This window comes from Varanus komodoensis, unplaced genomic scaffold (assembly GCF_004798865.1).
Source record: "Varanus komodoensis strain SLA01 unplaced genomic scaffold, ASM479886v1 scaffold4, whole genome shotgun sequence".
In the NCBI taxonomy this organism is placed as follows: domain Eukaryota; kingdom Metazoa; phylum Chordata; class Lepidosauria; order Squamata; family Varanidae; genus Varanus; species Varanus komodoensis.
Window position 1 is genome coordinate 9299898 of NW_025335941.1, and position 17754 is coordinate 9317651.

General features: G+C 37.5%; 1 protein-coding gene across 3 annotated transcripts in view; it reads left to right on the top strand.

The window, feature by feature from the left end:
• KDM6A (lysine demethylase 6A) overlaps positions 1-17754 on the top strand; it is a 139648-nt gene that overhangs the window by 64578 nt on the left and 57316 nt on the right. For all 3 annotated transcript variants that reach the window (XM_044442763.1, XM_044442764.1, XM_044442765.1), the window contains exons 6-9: positions 2081-2201; positions 7107-7161; positions 12308-12342; positions 16865-16958. In XM_044442763.1, coding sequence (XP_044298698.1) covers positions 2081-2201; positions 7107-7161; positions 12308-12342; positions 16865-16958 — 305 coding nt within the window. The remainder of the gene's footprint in view (positions 1-2080; positions 2202-7106; positions 7162-12307; positions 12343-16864; positions 16959-17754) is intronic.

A 17754-nucleotide genomic window follows, 5' to 3' on the forward strand; every position in this document is an offset into this window, starting at 1 on the left:
ACTGCAGAAGTAGACATGAACCCCTCCTAGATATATTGGAGGGAGGAACGGGAGGAGATCCTGCCAAACTGGAATCTAGCTAGGAAACCTTCCAAACAACTGTTTGTGTGTGATACACAGATGACCACTCGAAGAATGATAGTTACAGTTAAGCAACTGGACTTTACTGTAGCTTTCCTAGCTTCCAGTGTTTCTGGGCATCATTTCAAAGTGATGTTTGACCTGTGATGCCCTATACAGCTTGGAACCAGGTTGCATGAAATGCTACATTTTCTTACTTGAGCCTACTCAGGTTTTAAGTTCTTCAGCTGGAGGATCTTCTTATGGTGCTGCCATCCTCAGATGTACATTTGGTGGGGAGGCAAGAGAGGCAGTTCCTAGACTTTAAAACTCCCTGCCAAGAGTGGTCAGGCAAGCCCACTCTCTGTTGTCCTTCTACCAGCAGAAGTTTTTGTGCAGGCAAACCTTTGGTATGTAAGCTGCTCTGCATACTGTTTTTATTCTGTTGATATTGTTTTGAATGTATTTGTTTTACAATTGTTTTAATTAAGCCTTTATGTTAAATAATGACTTTTATTGTTAACCACCTTGAATACAATTTTCCAGCAGAAAGGCTTGGGTATACACTGAGTCACTTAAATATATATTTTTAAATCTGTTAGATAAAAATACCTTAATAGTTAAATAAATGAATTAGTAAGGGACAAGTATTAGGGTCCAGAAGATTCTGTTTCTTCCCAGAATCATCTTCTGTACAATCTTATACTCATGCTCTGTTTTGTTTTGGTTTTGTCCTTTAAGTATCTAATCATCAGGGATGAAAGTGGCACTAGGGTAGCATACTTCAGCCTGATTTCTGCATGTGAGCAGGTCAGATCTCTGGCATTTGTAAGGTGGCCCTTCCCTGGAAGGCATCTGGCTAGGAAGGAAGAAGTAAAGGGAGAAAAGGAGATGACAGAAAGGACAAATCTATTCACCTTTGACTTTTCCTTGCACAGTGCTGGCTTTGGCCCTACCTACTGCTGACATGTGCCCACCCCATTCTACAGTTTGTTCTGTTTTCAAATGATAATTCTGACAGCATGGAATTTTAATATGGAAAAACATTATTCCCAATAATTGTGAGCTCTCTTTCTGCATTTGAGCACTGATTCATCAAATAAGCAGTCTTGTTTAGTCCCCTACATTCATTCAGAGATAACCAGACAGACATCTTTGCATTTCCCAGATATCTTTCTTTCTTTCTTTGAAAAGATGTTGCTGTGGAAGTCATGCAAGCAGCTTGACCAATGTTTAAGAATTATGCTCCTAATGTTGGAAAGTCTCTATTCAATTGCAAATCAGCATTTTTAATTGCTATAGCAACATATTAGTATGCATATTTGTTGAGGAAATGCATGACACATAAAATTAGAAACATGATTGAAATGTCTTTTTCTTGCTGACATTGAAGTAAGTTTTAACTGTTCATCTGTGTTTGTATTGACTAATACACTTAATTGATCATTGTTCTGAAATTGAAATATGCATATTACATTAAAGGAGTCACTAAAATTTAAATGTTCTATTTCTAATTGTGTGGTGAAAATTCCAGCTGTTACTTCATAACTTCCCTTGGAAATGAGGAATAGGTATATACAGATTTGGTTAAATTGGTTCTGTCTGCATTTAGTGGATTGTCAGGCATCTTTTGTTCTGTTATCCACTTGTTAATGGAATCATATTTACATACAAGAATTGTGTTACTGTTTGCAAATGCACATCAGCACTAATGCACACCTATGCAAACCTGCCTCACAGATTTTTTTCTTCAAATTGTTCAAGTTAGAAAAAGCTTGTCCTGCAAAATACATGTCCTATTCATAGAGATAAATAACATTTGAATTCATTGCAGATTTCTCTGCCATCCCTAATAAAGTTACAAGCTGTCACTGAATACATGAGTGTTACTGTGTGACTTGTCAGAATATATTGTACCTCACTCTGAGTTTCTAAAAAAAGTAGTTATGTGTTGTTTTTCACAGGGACCCATTCCACTTATTGTAACTTTAACATTCCAATGTGTGTTCTTTATTCCCAGGGCAATTAAAGCATTTCGGGAGGTGCTTTATGTTGATCCCAGCTTTTGCCGCGCCAAGGAAATTCATTTACGACTTGGGCTTATGTTCAAAGTGAACACAGATTTTGAGTCTAGTTTTAAGGTAAACATTTTTACATTTGAAATTATAGCTGGTACTTCCTTCCCATTGTGCTACACCAGTGTGTAACTTCAGTTTCATTGTATTGTTCAGTTGTTACTTGGCCCCTAGGATCTCAGGGTGAGATCAGGAGCTTATTATGGGCTTGCAGGTTATATTGTGCAGTCTTATGGAAGCCCTGCATTAAAATGTGTGAGATCATTTAGTTCAGCTTTTAAGATCTTCATGTGCAGAAGAAACTGGGAGAGGGAGAGCCCAAGGCCTACTTTGCATCACACCATAAATAGAATCATATGGACCAAATAATGACTGAACATGCCTAAATACATTATTTTGAAGTACCGTATTTTTCTGTGTATAAGACGCTACTTTTTCTTAAAAACATTTACTTAAAAATGGAGGTGTGTCTTATACACGGGGGGGGTGCTTGTGGGGGGGAGACTGGTGTGCGTGTGGGGGTGGCAAGCACAGGCGGTGGGCAGGGGGGCGTGAGCGCAGACAGTAAAGCAGCACACGTGGGTAGGGGGGCGGCGAAGTGGCACGTGGGTGGCGGGTGGCAAGGCACCACAGGGGGGGCAGCAGCTTGCTCACTGGAGATGGGTAGGAAAAGTAGGGGGCGTCCTTAGAAAGAAAACCTTATATGTGAATGCATGAGGTGTGTTTCAAGGGTAGCATTTTGTTTTTGTTTTGTCTTATTTTCTGATAACCTGGGGAAGCACTGACTGATTTTCCAGCAGACTATCTTGAAGTTATCTGTCATGGATTGTGTAGAAAAGAATGACTAAGATATGACAGTTCTCTTATAAGAATATTGATAAAATAAAGTTAAAATAATAATGTATTAAACATGTAAAAACCCTAGTTATTAAAATACATACATATTAATTATGATTAAAGGCATCTTACTTTGTGCTTTCCTCTTTCATTTGGGGAACTGTGCATACACAAGGCAGCTTTTTTGAAGACTAATATCTCCTGTTCTTCACTTCTTCCCCACCTCCTGTCTGTGGGGAAGAAGTGTTTGTGACAAGTTTTTTTCTTCTTTTTCTTGACAATTACTCTCTTAGCTTGAACATGTGGTTCAATGTAAGATTTGGAGAAGTTCATTGCATTCCTCAAGGGCATTTCTCAAACTGAGAGCCAGTGTGGTGTAGTGATTAAGAGCATGGGTCTGGGACTCAGGTGATCTGGGTTCTAGTTCCCACTCATCCTTAGATCCACTCATCCATGGGTGGCTTTCGACCAGTCACAGGCTCTCAGCCCAACCTACCTTGCAGAGTTTTTGTTGTGGGGATAAGATTGAGAGAATGTTGTAAGCCACTCAGTTCTTTGAAAGAAAAAAGGCAGATATAAATTGAATAAATAAATAAGCGCATAAAGTTATTAGCAGTTGAGGGAATATGCATTTCATGTTTTAGTCACCCAGTATTTTAAGAACTGCTTTCAGAGTGGAGTCACATTTATCCAGCTGGACAGTTGCCATTTGTGTACAACCTGTTAGGGAGAGAGCCAAGTGTTCCGTCTGCTGGCAGCTTACCCACAAAGACAGTAGTAATTATGTTGTATAGTTAACAGTGGCACTCTAGGAAAAAGCCATGACTTCAGTGGACTTGACATCCTTTACCATGTGTTCAAAAGAAGGGAAGATGTCCATAATACATTGATTAATATAGTTAAAAATCTGACTGCAGCTCTACCAATTTTGTGTGCGATTGAGAGGGGCGGGGGGAATGGGGCACAAGATTAGGAGCTAGAACATGGAGCCAGAAACTTTGAAGGCTGTCCTTCAAAAGATTATTTTACTAATCTTTGTGAACAATTAATAACTGTCATCAACTAATCTGTTATCCAAGTATTGTATTACAGTATCACAGAGTGGTATGTATAGCTAAGGGAAACTTTTGGTTTGACCATGTGATCATTTAGACTAGTCCTGTTTAATTCATATTATGCAAATAAAGTGCTTTGTTCACCTTCCTTTATGCTGTTTATGTAGTCGATTGTTGTGTTTTGATTGTGCAGTGTAGGGTGAAAGAGAGTGCTTACGCCTTACAAGCCTCTTTCTTTAAAAAAAGATGAATTAATTCCGATTTTGAAGGACTCTAGAGAGAAAACTAATGAGTTGATTTAACAGCACGTGCTGCATGTCCTCCCACCCTTACCCTCAGTATGCCTGTCAGATGGAGCCTTGGCTGTTTGCCAGCACTTTGATTACGCAAGGCTTTCTGTGTCCTAGTTATCTGAACAAAAGACTGCTCTCAGGATCAGGCATCACACCTAGGTCATACAGAAATGTCATCTCGAAGAGCTGTAAGCTAGAATGAGGTTTGCCACTGTGGTATGTTCATGTCAGAATTGTAAAATTTCTCATGATGCCTTGATTTCTGCTACATAGACGTTTTGGAACTATCTGCTAGGAAATCTTGCATCAAACTAAAATAACAGTCCAATTCCAGGGTATCATAATTGTTGATGTGTATCTTAAAATGTTTTTAGTACTTTTCAAATAAGTTTTAATCTACTATTACTAGGTCGTATTGTGTTAGCAGTTCTAAAGCATTTCCAAATAAATTTGCAAAAGTATTAGAGAAACTGACAAAAAGAGGTCTAGTTCTGAAGGGATAGTTAAACATGTGTTATGGCTTATAGCAAAATTGTCTATATATGTTGTAAGATACACAAGAACTGGACTTTTAATTTAATTGCAAAGGTTACATCTGTGACTTGACTTCTGCTGCAATCACATCAGTCAAGGGCTCTGAAGGAGAAAAGTCACCTGATTAATTGTGCAGTTTTAATTCCTTACAAATCATACTTTGTCATTGATTTCAACTTCTGTGCTTGGAAAGATGCCATCACTGTTAAACATTCAGATTGGTCTCTTATAGGTAAATCATTTTTATTCATTATTTGAATTGCTGTAGACAGAGATGTCTGCCTTTTGAGGCATTGTATGTTGTCTCTGAACTGCAGTGGCTTCTCCTGCATAATAACTATTTCATACAGCGGCGGCGGCAGCCAGCTTCAGTACTGCAATATTTGTACGAGATGCTGATGTTTGCTAGATACGATGTGCTGCAGAGATTTGGAGCTGGATATTTAATGTGATGCTTTTCTAGTTTCTTGTGCTGAAAAGAGTCAATAGTTTGTCTTTTTGCTTTTGTTTTGCTTTTTTGTATAAAATACCTCAGGAGTATTGTCTGTGTTTAATTGGAGCTAGATAAGCAGGATTTTTCTAGATGAATAGGTTTGTTCATGTGTGATCCTTAATAATTAATGTATCCTTAAGACAGATGCAGCTTTATGATAAACTATGTACTGTTTTTGATTACCTATCTGTATGTTTGAGTTGTCAGCATAGCTTATCATAGGCTACGCTAAATGGTACTGGCAAAACATTGCATTTTGTCAGTTTGTATATTCTGAAATTTGAAAAAAATTGTAGATCAAGTAATACTATGGTGAGGTTGAATAATTTTATTTCTGCTGTCTAAATGCTATAAAATATTTTAACCAGAAAGTTGCAAATGGAGTTTTTGTTTGCATTTCATGAGTAGCATCCATTGCAAAAACAAATTGGAATCTTACCTAATTCAACACTGAATGTTTATTTTTATTATGCTTTTAACTGGTATTACTCAATACTGATGGATCTGCACTGTCCTTTTTCTGCTATGTTTCTATCTGTATTATACAAGGTATAACTGGCAGTGTGACTTTGCATTTTATAGAACTATATATTCCTTTTAAAGGCCTCTAAATGCAGGCTTATATATTTTATGAAAAAAATGCATGTTTTTCAGATTTTCTGTTTAGTATAGCTTTAAAAATGCATAGCTATATCAACAGCAATCAGGATATTTCAGGGTTTAAAGTAATGGCACAGGTTTTATAGTTTCAAGCTTAAGAAAAAGACAGCTAGTGCACAAGGGGTTAATTTTATGCTTTCCAAGTCTGCATAATCATATATACATATTCTGAGAAATAATTCCAGTTTGCTTTATTAGAGAAAAAACAATTACAATGAAATGACTTGTTTGCACATGAACAAATACAATAGTGTTCTTTGTCTAATAGATATATTTTGCTTTTGCAGAGTATTTTATTTATTTTACATTGTAACATTATTGGGGAGCCTAGTTTAGTTTTTAGATCATTATCTTGATTTAATTAACATTTTGATTATTTTTTTAAATGAAAGAATGTTTAAAACCCTGGTGATAGTTCTTTATTACTACAGTAAAGATGAAGGCAGTATGAGGTAACATTCTCTTATGGCACTCTAATAATGTTTGCGTGTATCTGTTACTTAACCTGAAACATGGTTGCATAGTTAATTATTCCTATTTTTCATTTGATCCATGTTCAAAATGACCTCATACACTTAAGGTATACTCAGAATCGACATAAAGTGTGAAATTCATTATTCATGTTAAGTCACTGAATATATAGGAAAACTTCAATAGGTACACCTTTCATTCAAAATACTATATCAATTAGGATCACTGAAACATCAGAAATGAAAGTCTTCAGTTACTGAAAGATGGTAAGGTATAGTTTAGAAGTATAGATTGTATACATTTCTGAAAATAAGGATCTAATATAACATTTTCCATGTAACATGTGCATCTTTTTATGAGCCTTCATTCATTTTGCATAAAGTTAACACTAGAACAAAATATAATTGCTATCAGGAGCCCTTTAAATTTCAAGAGTTACTTTCTCCATGTTAAGTTTTAATTGCTGTCATGTAAATTTTTAATAGTTTGTATGCTAGACAATATCACTGTATTTTCTTCTGTTGAACCTACAAAAAGTTAATATGCTTAAAATTATTTTAATTTATGTGCCAAATAAAGCATTAGCTTTTAGTAAAAGAGACATTAATTTCTCTGTTCTCTTTTGCAGCATTTTCAGTTAGCTTTGGTTGACTGCAATCCTTGCACTTTGTCCAATGCTGAAAGTAAGTATTTTAATTGCCTGTTAGTATTTTAAGCATACATTTTTCTTCATGGTTGCGGCACATCACACATAATGGGCTCTGCGTCTGCGTGGGGCCAGTTGTTGGGTAGATTTTCCTAGCAATTTTTTTTTCTGGCAGGAACCCCTCCCCTCTCTCCTCTCTCCCCTGGTATATCTAGGAGGAGCTCCTGTCATTTTCCTCAGTTCTTTTCCAACCACCACTGTGGGTGCCTCAGGTCATTCGATCTTTCAGTTGGTCGGTCGGTCGGTCTGTCTGTCTGTCTTTTTAGATTTTGTTGTTATTTTGGGAAATAATGAACAAAGAGGAAAGCATAGAACGTCAAAAAGAAGTTACCTAGTGACCTTGTATAAAAATTGCATATAAAACCAAGTGCAGGAAGTTTCACAAAGAATCAGCAGTAGTCATTATTCATCTAAGCTTATAACTACAATTTTACATTATAATACATAGGTATAAATAATGCTTGATTATATTTGTAAGTAGCTAAACAAAACTGATTTCACATGAAAATGTTCATTCTTAAATGATGTCCAGATTCCATTTAATCACTACAAATAAAATAGAAATTGATAGGCTTTCCATTTCTAACTAAATTAATTAACTGGATTTCTTTTTATGGCTTCTTAGAAAATAAATCAGCATAACAATCCTTAAACTCTATTTTTAATCTCAGTTGTTAAGTAAAATATATAATAAGCTTCCCATTTATCCTTAAAATCTTTGACCAGTCTTTTATTTACATAGTTGGTTAATTTGTCATCACTGTATATTCAGCTAGCTTGTTTTTCCAATCTCTGTTGGTTGGACAACCTTCTGTTTTCCATTTTGTTGCAGTTGTAACTCTGGCCGCTCTTATCATATATTTGAATAATTATTCCATATTTCTTGGGAGAGTTTCTGGTAAAATACTCAATAGTATATTCTTAGTATTCATTGGAAAGTTAATTTTCTTTTTTTTCTTTTTCTTTTTTTGTATTTTAATATGTTTTTCTTTCAAAACAATTTTGCCTCAGGGTTTTCTTAGCAATAATAATAGTAATATCTTTTAAAATAATTAATGAATGGAATGAAATGAAAACCCCTATACATCATTGACTCTCTTTGGATCTATCCCTTACCTTCCTCTCTCTCCCTGATGGCGCTCAAAGCAGCTTTTAGGAAATGTTATAAATCTTTTAGGTTGCAATTTTAAGTCTCATCGATTTTTTACTTTCTTTGATTAAACAGCAGTCATCATGCTCAATTTCTCTTCCTCTCTCTCATACTGAACATCCACTTGATTATAGTACAAAAGACATTTTTAAGCAACTCTTGTAGGTTTAACTTTTTGTAAAGAGCCAGTTAGTCCCTCCAACAGGAGGTGCTGAAGTACTTATTGGATGACTCATTTGTGGACATCAGAAGATGCTGTAATTGAATATATTACCACTCAGCACTAGCTGATATCTACTCTGCAGTACTGAAAATGGTAAAATTAGTCATCTGATCAGATTAGCTAATATAAAATATAAATTCCACTGTTGACCCAATTCCTCCACAATAAAAGGCTGTTTCATTGTTTTCAAATCAGGATGCCCCCATCAAGTTAATTTAGCATGAAAAAGAGTCAAAATGAAACAGATTAGACTTTCTTTGCCAAGTTTTTCTGTCATATTCACCCTTAAAACCTTAAAGATCTCACTGCTAAGAGTGCCACCTAGTCAATGATCCCTTTCACAAGCAAAGATCTTCCACAAAACTTTGCTTTGTACTTGGCTATTCACTGTTTGGTAGCTGTCAAGTGAAAGCAAAGTAAGGTGTGTGGAACCTGGTTTAGTCATGTCCCTGCATGTTGCTGATTTGACAGCAGACACTTAGTGGAACCTTAACCATGCAAAGCTTCAAATTTCAGGTAGATACAGTTACGCACTTGTACAATTTTAAACTACTGACCAAAAAATTGTTTATGTTACCAAAAACATTTGCATATATTTCTGGTACCAAAAAAGAAAAAAAAGTGACAGTTGTATGTGGTGTTACAGCACTTCAGAGGGGTTATTTATTGTCACTTCAGAAGCTGCAAAAACCACTCTGAAAAAAGGGAGGCAACTGTAAAAGGGATTGTGATTGGAGTAGAGAGAGGAGACAAGAGGCAAATCTTAGGACAGCTTAAGAGGAAAGAAAGTTGGGGAACATGGCACAGTGATCCTGATCATCTGTGAGATATACCCTAAGTGGTTCTACAAACAGCTGACACTGTGTCGATTTGTAGGGTGGGTTGCTATATTCTGCAAACGCAACCAGTGATTTGCCCAAGATCACCCAGTAAACTTCATGGTTGAATAGGAATTTGAACCTAAGTCTCACCAGTCCTAGTTCAGCACTCTCTCCACCACAGGCTATCTACCCTATCTACTTACTCTAGTCTGTTCAAGCTTCTTGCCATAGCCTTTTACTCTCTTTGCAGTGTTCCTCTCTCATTCAGCCTTTATTCCTGTTAAAACTCTGCTGTTTATTCTGATGATTCTCATATCTTCAATTGCTCCTGAGTTTTGTTTCCTTAAATGACTCCACACATCCTTGCTTACTGCCCCTTACACCCAGAAATACTTCCCAGAACTCATTCATAGTAGCATCCTCTCCTCAAAACCCACTTGTTCTGTGTGGCCTTCAGTTTAACCTCTTTCCCCTTGAACCTAGCCCATGCTAATCTTGCACATGTAATTGCATTTATTCACACCCATTCCTTGATACTATTGTTCCCATCCTTCCCTTTATTTAAAAGATGTTCACTCTTTTCCTGTCTTCTTCTTTCATCCCATTCTCTCCCTTTGTTCACGTGCATACTGTAAAATTAGATCACATTCTCCTCAGGGTAGCCAGTATTTCTTATTTATTCTACTCTTTCATACAGTGTTTACTTTTTAAAGTACCTTAAGATTCATGTTCAGGCTACAAGCTTTCAGTGTAGCCAGCAGTGAAGCGCACTATGCTCAAGAAATGGGAGGGAAGTTAACATTTATTGATTGTGAATCCTTAATCTGTGGATTTGGGGTGTGTGTGGGGGTGGGATTGTAGCCAAGCTAGTGTAATTTATAAATATTTATAGTATTGAGATATCTGGCAACCTTGAATGTGCACAGGTATATTTGTGTTTCAGGTTACATTACATGGACCCCACGCACAGATAATTTGGCTAGTAGTTCCCATTGTTCCTTCAGTTGTTTTTGTTGAAAAAACTTGAAGAGTTGTTCTGATTTTGTTCTAGATCTTGATGTTTTGAGAGAGGGCTTTTATGACTGTAATTGGCTAGAATGGCAGGTGCAGGGATCTGCTTGCTTAATTATTTATGGTTTCATACTTTTATTCACACTCAAAAACAAATCAATTTTAAGGAATTATTTTTCATCTGATTGTTCAGTTAGTAATGTTATAGAGACTAAACCATGGCATTTAGAAGTTTCTTAGACCAGACTAGATGTGCTGCTTGTACACTTCTTCAGTAAACAAGTTAATCAAAAAACAGGCATAGATGGGGTTTTTTTTGGGACTGTAATGTGTGGGGTTGAGGGGGTTTACTCTTGTCATAGGCCTAGTGCAAATCCACCTGCATCTTCAGTTAACCTCCAGGCTCTGTTGATGCTAATGAAAGCTTCCCTTCCAGGATAAGAACAGATAGGGGTGGGAGGAGTTGATAAAGAAGATGAAAGGCTTAAAAATTCTCATCCCATGTGCCATGACAGCTGTTACTGTTTTTGTTTTGTTTCATTTTGTTTTGTTTTTGTTTTGTTTTTGTTTGTTTTTTTTCAGTGGTGTGGATGATATCAAGTCTATTTTGACTCTTCCTTGGTGATGCTAAATTTTCATTTAATATTTGACCATGTATGCTGTAAATCATAGATACATATTCTACCTACCTGACCACTTAACTGATTCAAATGCAAGCCAGTTGTAGGTCATTTGACTACTTAAACCTTTAAAGGGAAGGTCAAATTAAGATAAGTTCTCAACTGAATTATCATTAACCTTCCTCACAAAAGTATGCGGGCCCTATTGACTTGGGAGATGTGGATGGGTGAGAACTGTGAGAAGTGATATTAGAGGATGGCATCCAAAGACACAGATTGCCTTTAATCTCTTGTGTATTCAGTATATATGCTAGAAGGAGATATTTGGAAGTCTTAGAGTCTTATATGTGTATGCTTTGTCAGCTTTGTTTTAGATGCCTGGGACGGAGTGGTTAAATTATTGTATTTTATATTTATTTTATTATGAACCTTCTCAGCACTTATTGACTAGAGGGGCGACTCAAAATATATTGAAAAATTTTACTACTTTTTCCTGTTTTATTGTGGGGGTAGATGGGAACGGCAGAGAATGAGGTGACTAGATGGAGTCACTGAAGCAGTCAGCATGAGCTTAAGTGGACTCTGGGGGATGGTGGAGGACAGGAAGGCCTGGAGGAGTGTTGTCCATGGGGTCGCAATGGGTCGGATGCAACTTCGCAACTAGCAACAAGCAACAGATGGGGTTCTAGAGAAACCAGTTTGCTCTAGTGGTTAGAGTGAAACTGAAGAGATCTGTGTTTGAATACTCTCTCAGCCATGAAATTCACTAGGCGACTTTGGGTCAGTTGCTGACTTTCAGCCTAACCTACTTCACAAGAATTATTGTGAGGATAAAATGTAGAGGAAGAGGCCTCTTTGGTTTCCTTGCAAGAAGAAAAATAATGGGATGAAAATACTATCATTATTTTAAAAACACTTTCTTTGAAATCCAACAAAATCATTCATTATTGGACTCATGCTAACCTGAAGTGATGCTGGTAGCAATTACTTGTTTTCTCCTAGCCAAAAAGGCCCTAAACATGCATGTTATCATCTGCAAGAAATATTCTCCAGTGGCATAAAAGCTGCATGCACTTTGACTTTGGAGTTTGAAACTACATTATATATCTTTTTCTGTGAGGAACAGGGGAAGGTTTCTATCATCTGTTTAGACTCTCTTGTTCTTTGATTTATCACTCTGCCGCACAAGATTAGAAGTGTTCACACATAGATATGCACAATTAAGTAATTAAGTAAACACAATACTTAATTCTTTTGAATTTCCTATTCCTAATGTCTTCACTTTTCTGCTTTTACAGTTCGGTTTCACATTGCTCATTTATATGAAACCCAGGTATGTATATAATATTTCTTGATTGCTAAGTATGGTTAAGTTAGAACAATGTTGTGGACCAAGGAGGCCTGATATTAAAATGTGTGTATACTTTTTGCAAACATTCATCGTTCATCAGCACCAAGAAAGCACCTGTTCAGTGACTTTTTACATTGGAATGGATGGTTTCAGCTACTCCAGAATATTTACATCTCCCTGAAACTCCCTTGCTTGACCTCAGTAACATCAGCAGACTGTCAAATATGTTTCATTGTATGGTCTTGTGTCATCCCATTTATACTATGAGCCCTGGTTGGCTGAGAATTTTCTGTGAAAGAGAAGTAAGCTGGGGATGGGGAATTGGTGTCAAACCAGTAGCTGATAGTAACATGGCAGAAAATAAGACCAAACCAAAATAACCCTCAGTTAAGGGGGTGGGTGGATCTTTCATCTCCTCACCCAGTATCACCAAACAGTGCTGTTGACTTGAAAATCAAGTCACAATCACAAACTATAGTAGGTATCCTTTTGGAGGCCAAAACAATTGTTGAAAGAAATACAGCCCTCTTCTCCTCATTCTTTCCCCTCATATTTCTGGGTGTAAGTATAGAATTAGGATGCACAAAGTGGACATTATTTCCCATTGCATCTTTGTCTACCTCTCTCACAGGTAGGGGTCCAGTGAAGCAGCTTGCCAGGTTTTTATGTCTTTGTTCTCATATAGACTTTAAAATTTGGCACAGTATTGCATCCTTTCTTTTGCTGTGATCTATATGAGACAAGAGCAAGAGTTACGAACTCATGATTTGCTTTTGGATTTTCACCTGGGAAGGTTTTTTGACTTGCTGTGCCTTCTTTGAGAATAACTACTTTATAGTGAATGTACTTAAAAGCTTCATACAGATGCTTATTATCAACTGAAATCTAGATATCAAAAATCCAGTCTGATGAATTATTAAAATTATTTAGCTTAATTTCTGTTTCATATGATCTATTGTTTCTATGATCCGTATCATACCTTTCTACCAAGAAAGTGGCACTGAAGACAGCTTACAATCATAGATGAATAAAAAACCTGATAAAAATAAAACAGATACATTAAAAGCATGGTTAAATACATAACAGTAACAGAATTAAAATAGCACCTTACCTAAGCAATCACTTCTGTTGTCAAAGATGTGCTTGAATAAAAATGTATTTGCCTCCTGCAATAAAGAGGAAGCCACCTAGCCTCCCTCTGCAGGGAGCTGCTTGCTTAGGAGCTGCCTCCAAGAACATTGTCCCTCATGTGTCACCACCAAAGACATCTCTGAAGGTGGTAGTACTGAAAGAAGGGTCTCTCCTAAATATCTTGAAACCCAGGCAGGTTTGTATGGGAGAAAGCCTTTCAAGACTTTCAGTTTGCTTGGTCCCCAAGCTGAATAGGGTTTTATCGTTAATAGAGACCTTGTATTGTACATGGAAATGGACCTGTACAGCTGTTGTAACAAGGGAGTCACTTGCCACCTGTAACTGACCCCAGTTGTTAGCCTGGCTGCAAAATTCTTAACCTGCTAAAGTATCTGAGCAGTTTGGAGACACAGTTGTGTATCATTTGCATACTGATGCAGTGAACTCCAAAGCCACAGATAATCTCTCCCAGCAGTTTTGTGTATTCATGGGAGATAAATAGAACAGTCATGCTATCGGAATCTCCCAGCAACACCTTCTGAAATTGCCCTTTCAAAAGGCTCAGAAGCACTGACTACAATGCTTCCCAGTCCCTTCTCAAGCACATCATCCCCCCACCAAGGGATGCCATATCAAACACTGCATAAAGTTCAAGCAGAAGCAACAGAGATATTCTCCTCCGGTTCCCAAAACCACTGCATGTCCTAGCACCTTACCTAAGGGGCGAATATTGGAGACCTGCTGGACATTATCCAATACAGGCTTTCTTAAAAACAGAGTTCATACCACCATTGTTTTTAAGAAAGATGAAGTCATATGAGATGTTCTTATCCAGTAGGCCAGTCCCCCCACCACACTCCCGCTGGTTTTATAAACTTCAAGGATTCTGACCCCATCCTTGGTTGTACAAAGTGAAAAATGTTGATTTTAGCTAGACACAGGGATTGTCACATCTGCAAGACCCATATCAGCTAGGGTATTGAAGTCAGCATGGATACAACCAAATTTATCCATGAAGTGTTACAAATTGGTTACAATGGCCAGTCAAAAGGTCCTCTTGTTTTTGTGTACCAGATCATAATAGGACTTCCTGGAAAAGCTTTGTTGGATGGCTTTGTACAGACAGTGGGGGTGGAAAAGTACAATTTCTTTACAATGTCAATTAAACATGTATATAATCTGTATAGAAAGCCTATATAGCTTTTGCGTATTTTTCATTTGAAATAATAATGCAAGTTTTACATATACCAATCGTTGCTCCAAAATGCCACCTTAGAAGCACTCTAGATTGGATTCATTTCTATATGCACATACAATGATGGTCAGCATCCAGTATTGTTATTCCACTAACACAAATTGTGCTAAGCAAGCCACCCAGAGAACCTTCGGGTTATGAGGCAGCATAGAATGGAGTGAAATAAATAAATGAAATAAATAAACTAACATAAAGGACTTTTAGCACAGAGCCAATGCTGTAAGCATGTGCGATAAAACTCCCCAGAAAATCCAGTGCACAAAGTAATGTTACTGATGTTATATTGGGGTTCCTTAGTCTAGTGCAATGCAATTTGCATTAGTGAAATGGCATTGTTAGTGACTTTTATAGTAACAGCTGATAAACTATCTGATTATGGGCAAAATCAGTGTATGTCAGAATACCAGTGTGGCATAGCTATTTGAGCGTTAGCTGGGATTCAGGAGATTCCAGTTCTATTCCCCACTCAGCCATGAAGTTGACATGGACTCTTAGCTTAACCTACTTCACAGGGTTCTTATGTGAGAAAGTGCCATGTAAACTGCTGTGGACTTCTTATAAGGTGCAGGGTTGTGTGGAACATGAATATAATAAGAGAGCCAGTGTGGCGTGGTGGTTAAAAGCATGGGACTGAGAATTATGTATGAGTATCTTGATGAGTATCTCGGAAGGAAAAAAGGTGGAATATAAAAATAAAGAAATTCAGTTAAGAGCACAGGCAGCACTCTAAATTAAGTTCCAAGACACAATCCAGATAAACTTGAAGCAGGAGTTTGAAGACCAGCAGTGTAGTCTTAAGGCAGACTTTCAAATGCAGTGGTTTCTAGATGTACAAGACTACTGGGCTCAGGAATAATTTCTAAGACAAGGTTCCACAAACACTGAAATTGAGACAAGGCAAAAGATCAAGGTTCAAGTATAGCTGGAGCAAGAGCGTTTTCTGGTACCAAAGGTGATGTATCCACCAAGCTCCCTGAGCTGTGCAGCTGCCCTAAAACATATGTCATGTCTAAACATCTTTGCCAGTTCGCCTATCCTTGCAGGCAAACTGTCTGTAATTATGAACCATGCTTAAGTGGGCGTCTCTCCTCCATTCTCTGTAGACAGCTCAGTTCACAAAGGGACAAGCTAGAACCCCCCTCCCCCATTCCTCAGCTTAGTCTCTGGCCTGCTTATTTCCCCCAGAATGGCTACTAGCCTCCTGAGCTGTAGGAATATTGCTCAGAGTTGAATCTTGCAGCTGGTAAAGAATGTCAGACTCCTCCAGCCTGTTCCCCACTAAGAAGCCAGGCAGAGGTAGAATCTCACTGTTCTGTCACTGCACTGCCTGAACAGCACCCAGTCTCTTATTAGCATCTTCTATATCTTAGGCTGAATCTTTCTATAAGATTACAGTGTCTGTGATAGGGTCTAGATCCAGCCCAGTGTGTTTTATCTCAGTAGATATTTAAATCTATTTGGACATTGGAAGATGCTTTCAGTCTTTACTTTGAAAGGTCTTTTCTAATTTCTGCACTGTTGCAGACTTAATCCTTACATACCATGTTGAAACATATTTTTCCATCAGTTTCTCCATGCTATACATAATCTTATTCTACAGTGTAGACTCTGAGAGGCAGAAAGAAACAATGTTTCCAAGGTTACTTAATTGGCAAGTAATACTGCTGAATGTCATTACCTCTGCTAACTTTTTTAAAGAGCAACACTGATACACCCTTCTCAATATATTTTAATTCTTTATCAATATATATTAATATAACCCTTCAATTTTAAAGTTGTGTATGGATATTCTAACTTTTTTAGACAGATACAGCCTTCACTAGCACTGTAAAGGATATTAAATGCATTAGATTTACAGTAAAGTATTACATTTATCGGAATTACAGAGAAATGACAGTCCAGTACTACAGTATGTATTCATTATGCAAAGTCCACATTGACTGTTCTTTTATCTCAGTATTATATTGATGCTATATATTATATTTATCAGTGAAAACAGTATTTTTACTGCCAGGTGTAGGTTGTCATCAACATTCACTCATGTTTTGTTCTTAACCATAACATGCATCCAGTTTTCAGTAAAATGTTCTAACAGCTATAAACCTTGCTCTGTTTTAGAGGAAATATCACCTGGCAAAGAAGGAATATGAACAACTTTTGCAGACTGAAAATCTTCCTGCACAAGTGAAAGCAACTGTATTACAACAGTTAGGTATGTGAAAGCACTGGGGAAGAAAAATGGAAATGTGAATTATCTTTCATGCTTTTCTACTGCCGTTTGGATTGATAGGTCATAGTTGTAATTCAGTAGTCCATAGACCTAGTGTTCCACTGTGCAAGCTTGCCTTCAGAATAAAATTTTTGCTTGTATTTGTTACCATCTACATTACCTCAATTTTCTGTGAAACTTTCAAAATGAAGTTAGTGCCCAAACTAGTAAACATTAAAATTGAATTGCATCCTTTTATTTTCATTTTTATAGTGGTTCTTCTTCATGGTCTCTGTGCATTATTTGTACGGGCTTTGCACCTGCATGGAGCCTGTTGTTGGGAAGATTTTACAGTCAGGAGCCCCTCCCTTTCCTGGTCCTCCCACCCATTCCCTCAGTTCCTTTTCAACTGCCTTAACTACTTAACTACTAAGCCAGCATGACCCACTACCAACTGTTTCTATGGGACAGAATGGGTTCTGTGCAACTGCCTCCCTGACAACTGAAGGGAACTGCCTTCCTTTCAGAGGCCACAAAGCTGGCTCATCAGCAGATCACTGCAGGAAGACACTGTATTGACTGTGGTGCCAGGTAAATGATAGATGCTAAGGCAATCAGGAGGCATGCCTGGCTATGCCTCAGAAGACCCACTCCCTCATTGAGGACTTCCCCTTTGACAAGGAGGGTCTTTTCAATACATTGACTCTTTGTAGAAGGCCAGGACAATGGCAAATAGGATGGATTTCCAGCAGTCATCCACCAGACCTCACAGGTGGGGGGGGGGTTGGAGGGGGGGCAA